The 19797-nt window shown below is 47.2% G+C and overlaps 1 protein-coding gene across 1 annotated transcript in view; it reads left to right on the forward strand.

Annotated features, from left to right (window-relative positions):
- The window catches only part of BMS1 (BMS1 ribosome biogenesis factor), a 64052-nt gene that overhangs the window by 40302 nt on the left and 3953 nt on the right, over positions 1-19797 (forward strand). Inside the window, exons 15-22 of the mRNA XM_060241028.1 lie at positions 1615-1797; positions 5241-5429; positions 6793-6973; positions 11003-11061; positions 13274-13396; positions 14791-14938; positions 16962-17137; positions 18601-18762. Coding sequence (XP_060097011.1) covers positions 1615-1797; positions 5241-5429; positions 6793-6973; positions 11003-11061; positions 13274-13396; positions 14791-14938; positions 16962-17137; positions 18601-18762 — 1221 coding nt within the window. The remainder of the gene's footprint in view (positions 1-1614; positions 1798-5240; positions 5430-6792; positions 6974-11002; positions 11062-13273; positions 13397-14790; positions 14939-16961; positions 17138-18600; positions 18763-19797) is intronic.

A 19797-nucleotide genomic window follows, 5' to 3' on the forward strand; every position in this document is an offset into this window, starting at 1 on the left:
CACATAAGAAAAGCCATGTTGGATCAGGCCAATGGCCCATCCAGTCAGACACTCTGTGTCACATAAGAAAAGCCATGTTAGATCAGGCCAATGGCCCATCCAGTCCAACACTCTGTGGCACACAGTGGCAAAAATTTTATACACACACACACACATACTGTGGCTAATAGCCACTGATGGACCTCTGCTCCATATTTTTATCTAAACCCCTCTTGAAGGTGGCTATGCTTGTGGCCGCCACCACCTCCTGTGGCAGTGAATTCTCTTCTGCATGGTAAACCTGTTCTGTGGTGTCCAAGATATGGCTTTATTTGTGCGGTCTCATTTGGAATACCGTGTGCAATTCTGGTCACTGCACCTCAAAAAAAGATATTATAGTATTGGAAAAAGTGCAGAAAAGGGCAACTAGAATGATTACAGGTTTGGAACACTTTCCCTATGAAGAAAGGTTAAAACGCTTGGGGCTCTTTAGCTTGGAGAAACGTCGACTGCGGGGTGACATGATAGAGGTTTACAAGATTATGCATGGGATGGAGAAAGTAGAGAAAGAAGTACTTTTCTCCCTTTCTCATGATACAAGAACTTGTGGGCATTCAATGAAATTGCTGAGCAGTCTTGTTAGAACGGATAAAAGGAGGTACTTCTTCACCCAAAGGGTGATTAACATGTGGAATTCACTGCCACAGGAGGTGGTGGCGGCTACAAGCATAGCCAGCTTCAAGAGGGGGTTAGATAAAAATATGGAGCAGAGGCCCATCAGTGGCTATTAGCCACAGTGTGTGTGTGTGTATAAATTTTTGGCCACTGTGTGATACAGAGTGTTGGACTGGATGGGCCATTGACCTGGTACAACATGGCTTCTCTTATGTTCTTATGTGATACAGAGTGTTGGACTGGATGGGCCATTGGCCTGATCCAACATGGCTTTTCTTATGTGACACAGAGTGTCGGACTGGATGGGCCATTGGCCTGGTCCAACATGGCTTCTCTTATGTTCTTATGTGACACAGAGTGTTGGACTGGATGGGCCATTGGCCTGGTCCAACATGGTTTCTGTTATGTTCTTATGTGACACAGAGTGTCTGACTGGATGGGCCATTGGCCTGGTCCAACAGGGCTTCTCTTATGTTGTTATGTGACACAGAGTGTTGGACTGGATGGGCCATTGGCCTGATCCGACAGGGCTTCTCTTATATTCTTATGTGTTTCCTTTTAAGCAACTGCCCCCCTGAACTGTTTGTAGTGGATGCGATGTAGCATTGGGGGTGGAAAGTGCTGTCGAGTAGCTCCATAGTGTTTTCAATGCAAGAGACATTTGGGGTGGTTTGCTATTTCTCGGCTCCGTGTAGCCACCGTGGACTTCCTTGGCAGTCTCTCATCCAAGTACTAACCAGGGCCGACCCTGCTTAGCTTCTGAGATCCGCCAAGATCGGTCTCACCTGGGCACCACGTAGCGTTACGTATCACAGTGCCTTTGTGCAAACCATCCTTTTTTGTGTCTCTACTGGAATGGCAACTCTTGCCCAGTTGGCTCCGTCCCCTTGTCTGCTGTGAGCATTTTGAAAACTGTCTTGGATGAGACCAATGTGTTCTCTCTTTCTCTTTTCGTTTTAGGCAGGAGGCGAAGAGGTGAAAGAGGCGGGCGAGGGGAAAGGAGGCGAGGAAGACGAGGAGCGGCAGCAGCAGCAAAGGATGGATAAGAAGCGGAAACTGAAGGAGATGTTTGATGCAGAGTATGACGAGGGGGACGCCACCTACTTTGACGATCTGAAAGGGGAGATGCTGAGACAGGCCCAGGTACGGAAGTCCCGATGGACAGAGAAGTGGGTGTTGTGTTGCGAGAGCTGCAAATCAGTAAGCGAAAACTACAAGGTGTCAAGCATGCGGTTTCAATGACGAGTCAAGTTTGATGCAAAACTACATTTATTGATAGACTGATACTTTCAGTGTAACAGATTCTTGAGAGTAATGCTAAGGATACGTTGTTACAATACTTTTAAGGCATACTTCAAAAGGATTCCAAAAGGTGGGGGCGAGGGATGTGCTCTCACACATAAACTATCATAAATGTCTACATTCTCATGGCGTTATCAGCACTCTGTCCTTGCTTTCCCCAGATGTGTCACACTCCCTAAGAGGAATGCATGGGAAGGTACTGATTACTCTTTCTCAAGTTAGTTTTGTTTCTCTCTACTTCTACTTTGCAAATAATAAAATAAGAAGGGGGAGGGGGAAAGAATAACAGAGTTAACAGACCTTGGTCCTCCATGACATTTCACAGGCCAGCTTTATGGAGGACCCTAAAACAATCAATTGCCAGTGGATTTCTGCCATGCTTGACACAAGGAGCCAAAACAAAAAATCCAAAAGCAGAAGCCAGCTGATATAGATATATTTTTAGTAAGACCAGGCAAAGACCACAATGCATTGGGCAGCCCAGCTAAGTCCCTGGTGTGAATCTAACTTCTGCATTAAACTAGCCAGGTGACGTCAAGCAGACTGAGACTTCACCTCCTTCTCCATCCTCTCTTTCAAATACGGGACAGTAATTCTTGCAATGGTTATAAAGCGGCGTGCAGGAAACGCTTTTGGACATTTAAGGAAATATTAGCGCTAAATATTGTCATTAAGTATGACATAGATCAGAGGTGGCCAAACTTGCTTAATGTAAGAGCCACATAGAGTAAACATCAGATGCTTGAGAGCCACAGGACATGAATGTCAGTGGTTTGAGAGCCGCAAGACAGGAAGGAAGGAAGGCTGGCAAACAGATCAGAGGAGGGAGAGAGAGGTGGAAAGAAAGTGACTTTAAATGTATTCTCCAAGCTAACTGGCCTGGAGTAGTGATTTTAAAAGAAACGCCTTCTCCAAGTCAGCTGATGGGACAGTGGGGCCTTTGAGAGCCGCACGACATGTGTGAAAGAGCCACATGTGGCTCTCGAGCCACAGTTTGGCCACCCCTGACATAGATTGAGACCGTGTGATGATTTGTCAGGCCTGTGTTTCTCACTCGGAAAAGAGGGAATCCTCTTCTAAAAGGGGATGAGACAGATAACAGGGAGGAGAGGTCCATCGGTGGCTGCTAGCCATGGTGACTGAGGGGAACCTCCACATTCAAAGGCAGTCAGCTTCTGAATCCCAGTGCCAGGAGGCAACCTCAGGGGAAGGCCTCAGCCTCTCTGCCCTGTTGTTGGCCCTCAAGAGGAACTGGCTGGCCACAGTGTGAGACGGGATGCTGGACTAGATGGACCCACACTGATCTGATCCAGCAGGGCTCTTCTGATGTTCTTATGAAAGCCTCAGTCTCTGTGCCCTGTTGTTGGCCCTCCAGAGGAGCTGGCTGGCCACTATGTGAGATAGGATGCTGGACTAGATGGACCACTGGTCTGATCCAGCAAGGCTCTTCTTATATTCCTAAATTGGAAAGGCCACATGGCTTCAGCCATTTTGAAATTATATGAGAACAAAAGAACCATCAGTGCTGTGAGGGTCACATTTTGAGATGTAAGTTTGGGGCCCCCAAAGAGGCCAAATGAAGGCTGTCGGAAGACCAATGAAATAAAGGGACCAACTCTAGGAACGTTGTAGTCTGTGTTTCCAATACTTTAGGGAGGGGAAAGCAATGCCTTTGTGACATCAAGCAGGAATACTGTGACGTCAGTGGCTTGCTCCACCAATCCCTATCCACAATCAGGAACTGATTTGCATGCCTAGCAACCAGCACAGCTGGAGACAGGAGCAAGGAGATGGGGGTGGGGAAGCAAAGACTGACGTCACCAAGGTGGCTGCTGATGTCATAAAGGCAAGGCTTTCCCTCTCATTTGGCCACAGGACTGGGTTACCTGTGAATGAGGGTTATGGCGAGGTGAAGAAGAAGAAGAAGATTAAGGCCGCAGATGTGCAGGATCCTGTAAGGCAAAAAAGTGAGAAGAGAAGAGGATGTCATGGGGTCTAAAGGATGATGACTTGGTGACTAGTCCGTCTCTGAATCCAAGTATTTGGCCGATGGGGTGTTGGGGGCTTCGAGAGCCACACAATACGTGTGAAAGAGATGGGCCTGATTGAGCTGGGCTCTGCTTATGTTCTTAAAGCATGTATGGAAAGAGGAGGAGGATTCACAAGTAGGTATTTGAAAGAGTGCTATAAATAAAAGAAGAGGAGTTTGGATTTATACCCCACCCTTCGCTAGCCAAAGGAGTCTCAGAGTGGCTTACAAATCCTTTCCCTTCCCCTCCCCACAACAGACACCCCGGGGCGTAGGTGGGGCTGAGAGAGCTTTCCCAGAACTGCTCTTGAGCAGAACAGCCTTGAGAGAACTTGTGGCTGACTCTAGGTCACATCAGCAGGTGCGAGTGGGGGAGTGGGGAATCAACCCTGGTTCTCCCAGATAAGAGTCCTCACACTTAACCACTACCCCAAACTGGAGAGGGACGCCACTCACTAACACTTTTAGGAGAGGTCATGAAGAACGGAGGGGCTCAAGTTACAAGAAGGTAGACCAGGCTCAGTACAAGAGAAAACTTAGTTTAGCATTGGTCTTGAAGAGGGTGGTTGTTCAGCAGGCTGTGAAAGGCTATAGATCAGGGGTGTGAAACAAGCAGTTTGGGGGCTGAATCAGGCCCACAGGGGGCTCCTATCAGGCCCCCGAGCAACTGGCTGTCATCTGCTTCCTTCTCCCTATATCTTGCTTTGCAAGGCTTGTTCAATTGTGCAGGAGCTACAGAGCAAAACCTCTATTTTCTCCATTGGCTGAGGCTCCTCCCTTGGGGAGGAAGAGGGGAGGAATGGCTTGCTTTGCCAGGCTCTCTCAATTGCGCAGCAGAGCTACTGAGCCAAACCTCTCTTCCTTCTATTGGCTGAGGCTCCCCCCTCCAGTCCCCTGAGGAAGGAAGGAAAGAGCCAGAGCTTCCTTTGCCCAGTTCCCTGGATCCTATGGGAGAAATACAAAGAAAGCATCTTTAAAACCAATGAGTGCTAATGTTTTAGGCATGTTTTAAAATATATATAGATAGATAGATATACATATTTGTGTTTGTGTTCATTATAATATTTATATCTCTGCTACCTAATCTTAAATAGATACACACACACCCCGGCCTAACAAGGTCTCATGCTAGATCTGGCCCTCATAACAAATGAGTTCGACACCCCTGCTATAGATCGTGCAAGTCAGAAGACTGTGGTTCTGTCAGCCTCATCTTCACTGTTGCTCCCTTTCCCTTCCTCCTTCTGCTATACAGCTTAACCGGGCTGAATTTGAAGACCAAGACGACGAGACCAGGGTTCAGTACGAGGGCTTCCGGCCTGGGATGTATATCCGCGTCGAAATTGACAACGTCCCCTGTGAGCTGGTGCTGAATTTTGATCCCCACTATCCGGTCATCTTGGGAGGCTTGGGAAACACGGAAGGAAACGTGGGGTATGTGCAGGTATGTAGTCCCGGCTTGGTGTGGTCTTTGTTCGGGAATTAGGTTCTTGGGTGCCCCTTTCTGGTGCCACATCTTCTGGTGTGGCCATGTCACATGGTTGCCATATACTGGAATGGACCTTGGTCTCTCGGGGTCAGTACTATCTACTCAGACTGGCAGCAGCTCTCCAGGGTCTCAGACAGAGGTCTTTTGCATCGTTTGCTGCCTGGTCCTTTGAACTGGTGGAAGCTGCGTTCAAGTACCTGGCTCAAGGTTGACTCAGCCTTCCATCCTTCCAATAGAATACAATCCGAGAGAGGTCACTATAATGGATAATACAACAAAAAATGCAAGCTAATGACCAATTTACTAAGAAGTATATAGAAACCAGTCCAAATGTCCAAAACATGTAGATTCAAGTCCCAAAGTAGTGTGGTAAAAAAATCTGCCATGAAAATGTCATGATGCGACATCATAAGAACATAAGAGAAGCCATGTTGGATCAGGCCAATGGCCCATCCAGTCCAACACTCTGTATCACATAAGAACATAAGAGAAGCCATGTTGGATCAGGCCAATGGCCCCTCCAGTCCAACGCTCTGTGTCACATAAGAGAAGCCATGTTGGATCAGGCCAATGGCCCCTCCAGTCCAACACTCTGTGTCACATAAGAACATAAGAGAAGCCATGTTGGATCAGGTCAATGGCCCATCCAGTCCAACACTCTGTGTCACATAAGAACATAAGAGAAGCCAAGTTGGATCAGGCCAATGGCCCATCCAGTCCAACACTCTGTGTCACATAAGAGAAGCCATGTTGGATCAGGCCAATGGCCCATCCAGTCCAACATTCTGTGTCACACAGTGGCCAATATATATGTGTGTGTGTGTACAAGCACACACACACACTGTGGCAAGCCACTGATGGACCTCTGCTCCATATTTTTATCCAATCCCCTGTTAAAGCTGGCTATGCTTGTAGCCGCCACCATCTGCTGTGGCAGAGAATTCCACATGATAAGAACATAAGTTCATCACCTCAGCATCGGAAGCGACTGGTGCTTGCGCAGGGGACGACCTTTTACCTTTTACACAGAATAAATGTCAGATGGCTGCAAGATATGAATGTAGGCTGTCTGAGGGTCGCAGAACATGAAGGAAAGACGATAGGTGGGGGAGGGAGGAGACCAACGGAAAGAAAGCAACTTTAACTCGAAATGCATTCTCTAAGCTGCTGGCTTGGCTTGGCTTGGAGAAGCGATTTAAAGAGCCTTTTAAATGCCTTTGAGAGCCACACAATTTGTGTGAAAGAGCCGCACGTGTCTCCCAAACCACAGTTTGGCCACCGCTGCTTTAAATAAAACCATTCCTTGCTTTTGGCTTAGATGCGCCTGAAGAAGCATCGCTGGTATAAGAAAATCCTGAAGACTCGCGATCCTTTGATTCTCTCGCTGGGCTGGAGGAGGTTTCAGACCATTCCCATGTATTACATCGAGGACCACAATGGCCGCCACAGGCTGCTCAAGTACACGCCACAGCACATGCATTGTGGAGCCTCTTTTTGGGGTAAGGAAGAACAAACTGGCACCCAGACCCTCAGCTTGCTGGCTTGAAGGGAAGGACCAGGAGCCTCTGGGGGAAGGGGAGCTCGATTTATTACAACAGATATTGAGAAAGAGCTGGTGACTCCACGTAACAGTGTAGAACTGTGTGAAACGCAGAGAGGTTTGTTCGTAGAATGTTGGGACAAACGCTCCCTCTTTGCTGTGGAGTCTTGTGAGCAAAAATTCTCCTTTGTGAGCTATTGGCATTAAAGTGGTGAGCGACTGCATCAATTACATTGTTCTGGGGCTGTTTTTTTCCGAGCTAGGACAAAAATGTGTGAGCCGGCGGCTAGAAAACTAAGCTAGCTCACACTAATTCAGCTTAGAGGGAACACCAGTTGGGACGGTTTTGAAAATTGTCTGTTCTTAGGCTGAAGGCATGCACGTCTAAGCCTATGACAAATGAGTTTGCGTTATAGTTTTGTTCTCTCCGGATTGTATCACCGGGGTGTATCAGAAGTGTTGCAAACGGGGGTGTGGAATCAGTTGAAGTCAGTGGTCGGCCAGTGTTTGGAACGCGGGGACGGGCAGACTCACAGCCACTGAAATATCCCCCCCAGTGCCATCCAATGTTCCCTCTAAGCTGCAGAGTCTTGGGAGCAAAAATTCTGCTTTGTGAGCTACCAGTATGAAAGTTGTGAGCTGCTGGCATTAAAGTTGTGAGCTCCTGCATCAGTTGTTGTGCTCTGGGGCCATTTTTCCTGAGCTAAGACAAAAATGTGCAAGCTGGAGGCTAAAAATCTGTGAGCTAGCTCACACTGACTCAGCTTAGAGAGCACACAGGTGCCATGTAAAGGCAAGCATAGGCTATCTGACTTGGTGTCAGCGCAGGGTTCATTGACTCTTCAAAATAATAGAACTCTTTCTTTTGAAATAAGTTTCTTTTATTGAATATACAATGTTACTGCTGCAGAAGGTCTTTGAGAGTGATAACATACATGGAACAGGCACTAGCATTTATGGGGGCACATCAAAGACAGGGGCCTTTAAATCATTCTCAAAACAAAGTTACTTTCCCTCTCGAAGGTGTTTGATTCACACGCTGGCTATCTCCTTCTCTGGGCCATCCACCCTCCCCCTTTCGGCCGATGTCCTTGCGGCGGCTGGGAAGCGGCGGCGCCTCCCTCTGGTCTTCCCGCCGTTTATGGCCTCTGGCGCCCTGCTCTTCCCTCCCCCTGGTTGGCATACCTAGCATTCTATCAAAGGGCCCTAGGGTTAGTTCTAAGCAAATAAACAGTATAGGCAATGTGGTTAGGATCAATAGGATGCAATTGAACACAAGCTGACACTTGGGGGACAATTCTTCCTTGACTTGTCACCTGCTACACCCTAGCATACAAACAGCTGTCTGGCGACAATCTCAGTGCAGTAAAAGCTTTGTTATCTGGTATTTGTGGGGAATGGGAGCAGTGTTCCCTCTAAGCTGAGTGTGAGCGAGCTCCCAGTTTTTTAGCCTCCAGCTCCCACGTTTTTGTCTTAGCTCAGGGAAAATGGCCCCAGAGCAAGCGAATCGATGCAGGAGCTCACAGCTTTAATGCCAGCAGCTCACAAGACTCCACAGCTTAGAGGCAGCATTGAATGGGAGTTGCTGTTTAATTAGATGTGCTGAATGCCTGGGCTTGTTGCCCTGCCACCTGCCCCAGCGCCTAAACCCCAGGGTCCCTGCTGGGCTTCCGTTGTCCATGGGGACAGCCCTTGCACCTGGCACGACCCTTCCCTTCCCCAAGCCATGACGGCAAGCAGAGAAGCGGGCCAGCCAACCTGGCCATCCTCTGTCAAACTGGTTCCCGAAAGGTCAAGGCAAGGTGGTAATCCGAAGCAGTACACCCTTCTGAGGCGCCCACTATGGCATCTACTTTGTGAGCTGCTGGCATTCAAGTTGTGAGCTCCTGCATCAGTGAGTTTACTCTGGGGCCCTCCTTCTGGGCTAAGACATAAGAACATAAGAGAAGCCATGTTAGATTAGGCCAGTGGCCCATCCAGTCCAACACTCTGTGTCACATAAGAACATAAGAGAAGCCATGTTGGATCAGGCCAATGGCCCATCTAGTCCAACACTCTGTGTCATATAAGAATATAAGAGAAGCCATGTTGGATCGGGCCAGTGACCACTCCAGTCCAACACTCTGTGTCACATAAGAATATAAGAGAAGCCATGTTGGATCAGGCCAATCGCCCATCCAGTCCAACACTCTGTGTAACATAAGAACATAAGAGAAGCCATGTTGGATCAGACCAATAGCCCATCCAGTCCAACACTCTGTGTCACATAAGAACATAAGAGAAGCCATGTTGGATCAGGCCAATGGCCCATCCAGTCCAACACTCTGTGTCACATAAGAACATAAGAGAACCCATGTTGGATCAGGCCAATGATGGTTGGGGGAAGAAGTATTTCCTTTTATCTGTCTAACCCGACTGCTCAGCGATTTCATTGAATGCCCACGAGTTCTTGTATTGGAAGAAAGGGAGAAAAGGACTTCTTTCTCTGCCTTCTCCTTCCCATGCATAATCTTGTAAACCTCTACCATGTTACCCCGCAGTTGACAAAAAATGTAAGCCAAAGGCTAAAAAACCTGTGGGCTAGCCCACGCTAACTCAGCTTAGAGGGAACACCGATCCAAAGCCCATCAATGGCTGGAGGTGTCAAGCTGCCCAGGCACATGAGAATGAGGCGCATGCACCCCCGGAGGCCTCGAGGTATGGTGACTGAGTCACAGGACCACACATGAAGCTGCCTTATACTGAATCAGACCCTTGGTCCATCAAGGCCAGTACTGTCTACTCAGGCTGGCAGCGATGCTCCGGGCTCTCCGGCAGAGGGCTTTCGCATCTCCTATTACCTGATTCTTTTAAAGTGGAAATGCCAGGGATTGAACCTGGGACCTTCTGCGTGCAAAGCAGAGGCTCTATCACTGAGCCACCGCTCCTCTTGAGCCTGAGATGGGGAAGAGCTTGCCTTCTGGGCTATGCTGGTTAACTTGAGCATTCTGGATTAGCCAAAATTGCTGGGTAACAAAGCTTTTACTGTAAATCGAAGGCTCTGGCTTCATTCTGTAGTAAGTTTCTTGTGTACTGGAGCAAGGAAAAGCTGGTAGAGTTTAGCGGCCATCCAACCAAAAGCTTTCTGTTTAATAGCCTGATACTGGGCATCACTGCATTCATAGAATCATAAGAGTTGGAAGGGGCCAAAAAGGCCATCTAGTTCAGCCCCCTGCTCCATGCAGGATCATTCGTCTACTTTGGATCAGCAAGACTCGCCTAGGTGATGGTGAGCTTTCTTAGTAGCTAGACGTATGCTAAATTTAAGCCTTGTTCTAGAAGGGAGATGCTCCAGATGTCATTTTAAACATCGTAGTCACTGAGAGCCAGTTTGGTGTAGTGGCTAAGTGTAAGGGCTTTTATCTAGGAGAACCAGCTTTGATTCCTCACTCCTCCACTTGCAGCTGCTGGAATGGCCTTGGGTCAGCCATAGCTCTCGGAGTTGTCCTTGAAAGGGCAGCTGCTGTGAAAGGTCTCTCAGCCCCACTTACCTCACAGGGTGTCTGTTTTGGAGTAAGAAGATAAAGGAGATTGTGACTGCTCTGAAATTCAGATGGACGGTGGCTCAATGGTAGAGCATCTGCTTGGGAAGCAGAAGGTCCCAGGTTCAATCCCTGGTATCTCCAAAAAAGGGTCCAGGCAAATAGGCATGAAAAACCTCAGCTTGAGACCCTGGAGAGCCGCTGCCGGTCTGAGAAGACAATACTGACTCTGATGGACAAAGGGTCTGATTCAGTATAAGGCAGCTCCATATGTTCATATAGGGTGGGATATAAATCCATTATAATCTCCTCCTACTACTGATAAGAACACAAGAGCACTGCTGGATCAGACCAATAGTTCTTCTAATCCAGTGTCCTGTCTCTTGAGATTTCATGTTGCTTTTTGCAGGGAAGAGGTGTGCTGTTAATGCCCATAACTGAAAATTTTGGCTAATCTTGTCTTTCAGGGCCTATCACTCCACAAGGGACGGGATGTCTGGCAATCCAGTCAGTCAGTGGAACAACAGTAAGTGTTATCGTAAGAACATAAGAGAAGCCATGTTGGATCAGGCCAATGGCCCATCCAGTCCAACACTCTGTGTGACATAAGAACATAAGAGAAGCCATGTTGGATCAGGCCAGTGGTCTATCCAGTCCAACACTCTGTGTCACATAAGAACATAAGAGAAGCCATGTTGGATCAGGCCAATGGTCTATCCAGTCCAACACTCTGTGTCACATAAGAACATAAGAGAAGCCATGTTGGGTCAGGCCAGTGGCCCATCCAGTCCAACACTGTGTGTCACATAAGAACATAAGAGAAGCCATGTTGGATTAGGCCAATGGCCCATCCAGTCCAACACTCTGTGTCACACAGTGGCCAAAAAAAGGAAGTGTCATCAGGAGGTCCATCAGTGGGGCCAAAACACTGGAAGCCCTCCCACTGTAGTGCCACTCCACCCAAAGCACCAAGAATACAGATCATCACTTGCCCCAAACAGAGAGTTCCAACAATACGCTGTGGCTAATAGCCACGGATGGACCTCTGCTCCATATGTTGATCCAGTCCCCTCTTGCAGCTGCTGTTAGCTTACAGCTAGCGTTTCCCATGATGGCTTGCAGCTAGCAAGATAATGATGGATTTTGTTCGTGAAGTGTGCATGAAATACACTGGTTTTTTAATGGAATAGTTTCTGGTGGGGAGCCGCATTTGGTCAGCAGTAGAACAGCATGATTTGGGTCCGATAGCTTGGGCAGGAGCTGTGGCTCAGAGGTGGAGCCATCTGCATAGGATGCAGAAGGTTACAGTTGCAGTCCCCGGCATCTTCGGTAAAAGGGACCAGGCGATGCAAAAGACCTCAGCCTGAGGCCCTCAAGAGCCGCTGCCTGCTCTCAGTAGTCAGGATGGGTTTTGATGGCCCAGTTCTGTATAAGGCAGCTTCACATGTTCACCATAAAGACCCGCAGGACTTCCAAGGTATAAGCTTTGGAGAGTCAAAGCTCGCTTTGTGAGATACGGCAGCCTTGTGTCTGATGTGAGATACGGCAGACTTGGGAATCTCATTAGTCTCCATCAGCTGCTGGATTCAGATCTTGTCCTTTAATGCAGGGGTGGCCAATGGTAGCTCTCCAGATGTTTTTTGCCTACAACTCCCATCAGCCATGCTGGCTGGGGCTGCTGGGAGTTGTAGTTAAAAAACATCTGGAGAGCTACCGTTAGCCACCCCTGCTTTAAAGGAATAAAGTTGTATTTAAGCAGTTGCACAATTAATATGTTCCACATGTGCATTCTGGGAAATGTCCTCGAGCAAGTGCCTTGCTTGGCTCCAGATGCAGCCCTTCTTCTCCACAGAAGGGCTTCTCATTTCAGGCTGCTGTGTTCTGGCGTAAGCGGAAAGCACTTGGGCCGGTGCCAGAGCCCAGTATGACAAATTGCGATTCCTGTCTTCCAGCTGGTAGAGGGAAAGGAGGATTTCTCAGGATACTTCTCTGATCTTCAGGGCAGGTGGAAGAAACCAGAGACTCTCCTCTCCCACATGCTCTGAAGCTTAGTGCAGTCTGGGAAATCCTTCTCAGGTTCTGTGGCATTCATAGAGGTCTTAGAGCAGAGATCCTCAGTGTCTTTGATACCCCCTGTGGCTCTCTGGCATCCCCCCCCACCTGCCGTGGCTCTTCTCAGCACTGTTTCCCAATGTGGCCCCTTGCCCCATGTTTCAGGAGAATGAATAAGATTCTTGCCTGGTGGGGGCTTGTGTTTGTCAGGTCATTCCCACCTTGGAACGGCTGTTGCCAGATTAACAGGTAAGCTGGCCTCACCTCAGGCCAAGGATGGAAGTAAATGAGGCTTTTTTGGTTGAGGGTAATTTTGTAGGTGGCTCTCCGTGGCTTGTGCAGTTGGGTACACCACTGATTTAGAGAGCAGTGAATTCAGTAGTGGTGCCATACTGTGACTTGGCCTAGCAGCTTATGGCCTGGTGGCTGAGCGAATCTGCTACTGCATTGTCCTGCCCAGCCACGTAGGTGGCTTTCAGTGAGAGAAGGTGGTTTTCTGCCCATGGAACAGTAACTCCGCTTCTGCATGTAGGGTCCTGAATCTTGTGCCCCCTTTCCTGTTCCTGTAACAAACTAAGAATTGGGCTGTTTGCTTTCAAGTCTTACATCTTAACAATTATTTAATGATGAATTTTCTGTGTCTGGCCTCAGTGGATCTATAAGTTGGCCGTGTCGTTTTCTTTCAGCCTGATTTTCGGATCGCCGCTACTGGAGTTGTGCTTGACTTAGATAAGTCAATAAAAGTTGTGAAGAAATTGAAACTGACTGGCTTCCCGTTCAAAATTTACAAGAATACAGCATTTATCAAGGTAAGTGCTGGAAAAGAATATCTGCAGACATACGAGATGTACGTGAGTGCAGATTAAATGCTGACAGTGTACCACTTTGGCCAAAGGCTTCAAAGGTAGGCAAAGTCTATATAGTGTTTCATACGTGTGTGTGTGTGTGTGTTTTAGATGATTAGCCTGCCCTCTTCTGCACTGCAGGGCTCAGGGTGGGTTACAACATTTTGAATACAATTAACAGTTAAAATTCAATTCACCAATTCAATTGTGTGTGTGTGTGTGTTAGACGATTAGCCTGCCCTCTTCTGCACTGCAGGGCTCAGGGTGGGTTACATTTTGAATACAATTAACAGTTAAAATTCAATTCACCAATTAATTTACAAACTTTCCGCACCCAGTTTCTCAGAAAGATGCCCCAGTAATAGGCAGGATCGGGAACACAGACGGTGATGACAACCTGTTACTTATCCTCAGCCCTTTGCCTGGTGAAACACCTCTGTTACAGGCCCCGCAGAACTGTTTCAAATCTCGCAGGGCCCTGGTCTCGTTTGACAGAGAGTTCCACCAGGTTGCTGCCAGGGCTGAAGAGGCCTGGGATCTGGTCGAGGATAGCCAGATGGCTTTCGGGCCAGGGATCACGAGCAAGTTGGAATTAGCTGAGCGTAGCGCTCTTTGGGGGACATACCAGGAGAGGCGGTCCTGCAGGTACGGAGGTCCCACATCGATTAGGACTTTAAAGGTCAATAAAGAAGTAAAGGTAGTCCCCTGTGCAAGCACCAGTTGTTTCCTACTCAAGTGACGTCGCTTCACGACATTTTCACGGCAGACTTTTTACGGGGTGGTTTGCCATTGCCTTCCCCAGTCATTTACACTTTCCTCCCCAGCAACTTGGGTATTCATTTTACTGACCTCAGAAGAATGGAAGGTTAAGTCAACCTCGAGCCAGCTATCTGAACCCAGCTTCCGCTGGGATCAAACTCAGGTCAATACTGGTATTCAGTTTGGAGCCAGTGCAGCTGGCAGAGCACTGATTGAATATATGCTCTTAGTGGGGGGTTTTCTATAGGAACCTACACTGCTTTGTTCTGGACCAGTAGGAATTTCTGGGTCAGTCTCGAGTAGCCCTGTGTACAGTGAATTACAGTAGTCCAGTCTGGAGGTAGGATTTGAGAATTTAGCTCTACATGCATCGTGGAAAAGCCACTTTGGGATCTGAGATTCTCAAAATCAATTTATAATTTACATCAGATTCTACTATTAAAAGAAATATCCCACTTGGCATGCCTAGTCCCCCACTTTGCATAGATTTAGTTAGTGTGTTTATATAATTTTTTAAAAAATGAAGTGTCCAGAAAATGCCGCACAATCCACGAGCGGTCTTTACACAAAACGCTTCATTGTTCTTTCGCGGCATGCAGGGGATGTTTAACTCCGTGCTGGAAGTGGCCAAGTTCGAAGGTGCGGCCATCCGGACCGTGAGCGGAATCCGTGGACAGATCAAGAAGGCGCTGCGGACGCCTGAGGGGGCTTTCAGGGCCACCTTTGAAGACAAGCTGCTGATGAGTGGTGAGCAGAGTCGTTCCTGTTGTGGGTGTGAAACTTGTTTGATAGGAGGATTGTTTCAAGTGACCCTCAATACCTGCAAGTCCAAATCCCGTCAATGGAATTCGTTTCACAGTTATTTCTATGATGGTAAATTGTCAGAAGAGTAATTCAGTGGATTCACATATGTAGGGAGAACTGTTGTCTGAAATTCTTTGAAGCCACCCCTTCAGGGATAAAGGTTGGCTTTCACTTTTGTGCTTGATAAGGAAACTAAAGTCTGCATTTCCATGTATGGCGAGTGCAGAATAAGAAGGCCTTTTTGGTGGCAACCCCATGAAGACAGTTTCATTTTAAGATTGTGTTTGACTAATTTTGGTTTTATTCATTGGCAATCCTAATTGAGGGTTTCAAACTGTGGTCTTTCATGTGTTTTTTATGATTGTTTTCTTTACGCTATAAACCTTTATTTATTTAGATTTCTATCCTTCCCTCTCCGCAAGCGGACTCAGGGCGGCTAATAACCAATTCAATATATATATTCTATTCAATTCAAAGTCAATATATCCCCCCCCCCCCAAAAAAAAATAATTATTCCTGTCTGAGGACAATTTCTATCACTTTTAATTCCCCTAAGAGCAGTGTCCATATTTCTCCTTGCCTACATTTTGTTGTTCCCACAGCCATCTCCTTGTATGGTAGGGAAGGCTGAGGGGGAATGATGGCTGAGGGAGGATTTGAACTTGGTTTTCACCAGTCCTATAATCTGACATTCTTAACTGTTACTCCTAGCTGGTCTTCAGCGGTTTTGGTTCGCAGATACTAAATTTGTTCTCCAGTGACAAAACATCGTAATGATACAGTTTCCTTTTAAAATTTGAAGTAAAAGCCAAATTTGAAGTCAAGTATGTTTCTGTCTCCTTTGCTCAAGAATATTATGAGAGAAATTCACATTTTCTTGCGTTAGCTGTAGGAAGTATTTGTGTAAAAACAATTTTTTATTATTCTACAACATATTATATCACTATTTCATTTACTTATTCAAATAAAAGTCATCTCGAGGTTGGACTACTGCAATGCCTTCTACATGGGGCTGCCCCTGTGCTGAACCCGGAAATTGCAGTTGGTGCAGAATGCCGCCGCCCGGTTATTGGGGCTCCCAAGACGGGAGCACATTCGGCCGGGGCTTCGGGCTCTGCACTGGCTGCCAATACTTTATCAAGTTTGGTACAAGGTGCTGGTCATTACCTTTAAAGCCCTATATGGCCTAGGACCTGCCTACCTGAGGGACCGTCTCTCCCCACATGTTCCCCAGAGAGTACTGAGATCGGGAACTCAAAACCTCCTTGTTATCCCCGGGCCAAAGGAAGCCCGTTTGAAAGCTACTAGGGATAGGGCCTTCTCCGTAATGGCCCCTTCCTGGTGGAACCAGCTGCCAGAAGAGGTAAGGGCCCTGCGGGATCTCGCTCAATTCCGCAGGGCCTGTAAGACAGTCTGGCTGGCTTACAACTAACCGGCACTTGAAACTGAGTGTAGTTTTTATAAGACTGCTGTATGTTTTTAATGTTTTAACTGTGTAAACTGTGTAAAATGTTTAAATTTTTATATTCTTATGTTAGATTTTATATGCTGTAAGTCGCCCTGAGCCACCTGGTGGGAAGGGCGGGATATAAATCACAAATAAACTAAACTAAACTAAACTAAACATGTTGCATCACATTTCCACCTCCCCGCCTCCCTTTCAAGACTTCCCCAGTGTTACTTACAATATAAAAGCAATAAAGGTAATTTAACATAGGAAGTATTTGTGTCGGGAGAAAGATAGTTGATTGATTCATGAATGAGAGACCTGGTGTGGACACACAGCAGAATGAGACGTTAGAAGGGACTGCACCATTCAGAATGCAGGGGAGGGGGAGAGGTTTAAAACATCCATCCTTCTGTGCAACATGGAATTCTGATTATTTTTTTCCTTCAGGAACTCTACAACAGTTCACCTACCGGCAGTCGCTGTGTTCAAAGCTTAACCTTTCTTTTCTCATTCCAGACATCGTCTTCATGCGGACTTGGTACCCTGTATCCCTCCCGGCCTTCTACAATCCGGTCACTTCCTTGCTGAAGCCTGTGGGCGAAAAGGATTCTTGGACCGGAATGAAGACGACCGGGCAGTTGAGACACGAGAAGGGTATCCGGCTAAAACGAAACAAGGATTCCCTCTATAAGGTAGGCTCCTGTAGTCAGGATCTCGAAGTCATGATATCAACAGAAGGGGGGAGCTGGGAGACCCTGGGTCAAATCTCTCTTGTGCCATGAAACTCTCTGGGGGACCTCGGGCGGTTTGCTTGCTTTCAGCCCAGCCTTCCTCTCAGGGTTGTTGTGAGGATGCAGTGGAGACGGAAGTCATGAGCACTGCCCTGGATATCTTGGAGGGAGGATGAGATTAAAACAGGGGTGGCCAAACTGAGGCCCAGAAGCCACACGTGGCTCTTGGAGCCCCCACAGCCCCATTGACCAGCTTGGAGAAGGCATTTCTCGCTTTAAATCACTCCTCCAAGTCAACCCAGCCAGCAGCTTGGAAAATGCATTTAAAGTTGCTATCTGTCCACCTCTCACACCCCATCTATTTTCCTTCCTTCCTTCCTTTCTATGTGGCTCTTACATTAAGTAAGTTTGGCCTCCCTTGGATTAAAATGTCCTAGGTTTACACAGACAGTTGAAATCGAGTGGAGACTCCAAATCCAAATGTAGAACAGAGTTGGTGGCATCTTTAAGACCAGCGAAGTTTATTTCTGAGCATAAGCTTTCGTGTGCGTATATCTTTCTTCAGGTACCACTTCACATATTGAAGAAGTGTGAATGTGCACAAAAGCTTATACTCCGAATTAAACTTCATTGATCTTAAAGGTGCCCACAGGACTCGTTCTTGGTTCTTCTGCTTCAGGCCGACGTGGCTCCCCACCGGAATCTCTTTTAAAATGTAGTCAGCTTAGCGCTTGGCTAGCTCTCCAGAAGGGGAGTGCTGCTTAGGGAATCCACACATGGATTGTTGTTTTAGAAAAGAAACAGAAATGCTGTATTGTGAAGAAGCTCCATCCTGGATAGGAAAAACAGAAAAGCAGGTTCTCATTGCCTATGTTAGGAGGTAGCGAGATTGCAGAAAGCACATCTTACCCTCATGATGGTTAGGGAGAGAAGAAGGAAGAGGAGTTGGTTGAAAGGAAGGAAGCTCCTAAGAGTAGCCTTCTGGGGAAACCCAAAAACAGGAAGAGCAGACAAGAGGAGGGATACACAGGACCCAGATTGCAAGATGCCATAATCCTGCTGTATACTGCAATGGTCAGGCTGCACCCGGATTACTGTGTGTGGTTCTGGGGGCCTCACTTCTGGGGGCCCTCCTCCGTGGTTCTTGCACATGGCTGCCTCGCCCTTCCCAGAAAGGAGAGCAATACTATGTGGAGGGAGCAATAGCCTGGCCTCCTTCTGCTTGCCCCAGACTTTTCACATTCCTGTTTGGCTCAGGAAAGAGGTGTGAAGATGTTCTTGGGGGGGGGGGCTCTATCAAGAGATTTTCATTCCATGATATTCCAGATATTTTGCAAGATGCGAATGGGGGTGAAGAGTGAATATGTTTCTAAAAAGCATAAGGAGTTGTTACGATTCCATTTCCACATCGCTGTGTTTTCTAGGAAATCGTACGAGAGAAGAAGCATTTCAATAAACTGCACATCCCCAAAGCCCTTCAAAAGGCCCTGCCGTTCAAGAACAAACCGAAGTATCAGGAGAAAAAAGGCAAGATCACAAAGGACAAGTGGAGACCTGCTGTTATCAGAGAGCCTCATGAGAAGAAAGTAAGTCCTTTCCCCTCCCCGTGTTTTGCCTTTTTAAATTTAACATCTTTGTTTTCACACAAAAAAAGATAGCATAGCAAACAAGCCCCCTATAACCCATCCCCCTCCCTCTTCCCAAATGTGTCCTATTAGCAGGGAAGGAAAGAAAAAGAAAGTAGGGCAGGCATGCAGGTTAAGAAAGTCAAGTCCAACATTATGGATTCAATTAAGGGAATATGTCAGACTAACCTTATCTCTTTTTTTGAGAAAGTTACTACCTTGTTGTTCAGTTGCACAGTCGAGTCCGACTCTTTGCGATCCCATGGACAAAGTCACGCCAGGCCCTCCTGCCTTCCACCATCCTCCGAAGTCTGCTCAAATTCGTGTTTGTTACATTAGTAACACTGTCCAGCCATCTCATCTTTTGCCTTCTGTCTTTCCTAGCATCAGGATTTTCTCCAGGGAGTGCTCCCTTCTCATTTGGTGGCCAGAATATTTGAGCTTCAGCATCTGACCTTCCAGGGAACAGACTGGGTTGATTTCCCTTAGGACTGACTGATTTGATTTTCTTGCAGTCTAAGGGACTCTCAAGAGTCTTCTCCAGCACCACATCTCAAAAGCATCTATTCTTCTGCGCTCGGCCTTCCTTATGGTCCAGTTCTCACAGCCATACATTACTACTGGGAATACCATCGCTTTGACTATTCAGACTTTTGTTGGCCGGGGTGATGTCTCTACTTTTTATTATACTGCCCAGGTTCGCCATAGCTGTCCTCCCAAGGAGCAAACGACTTTTAATTTCATGGCTACAGTCACCATCTGCAGTGATCTTGGATCCCAGAAATGTGAAGTCTTTCACTACTTCCCTGTCTTCCCCTTCTATTTGCCAAGGGGTGATATGGCCAGATGCCATGATCTTAGTTTTTTGATGTTGAGTTTCAAGCCTACTTTTGTGCTCTCCTCTTTCACCCTCAACAAGAGGTTCTTTAGGTCCTCCCCACTTTCTGCCATTAGAGTAGTGTCATCTGCATATCTGAGGTTGTTGATGTTTTCCCT

The sequence above is a fragment of the Heteronotia binoei genome, chromosome 6, assembly GCF_032191835.1.
Source record: "Heteronotia binoei isolate CCM8104 ecotype False Entrance Well chromosome 6, APGP_CSIRO_Hbin_v1, whole genome shotgun sequence".
Taxonomy (NCBI): Eukaryota; Metazoa; Chordata; class Lepidosauria; order Squamata; family Gekkonidae; genus Heteronotia; species Heteronotia binoei.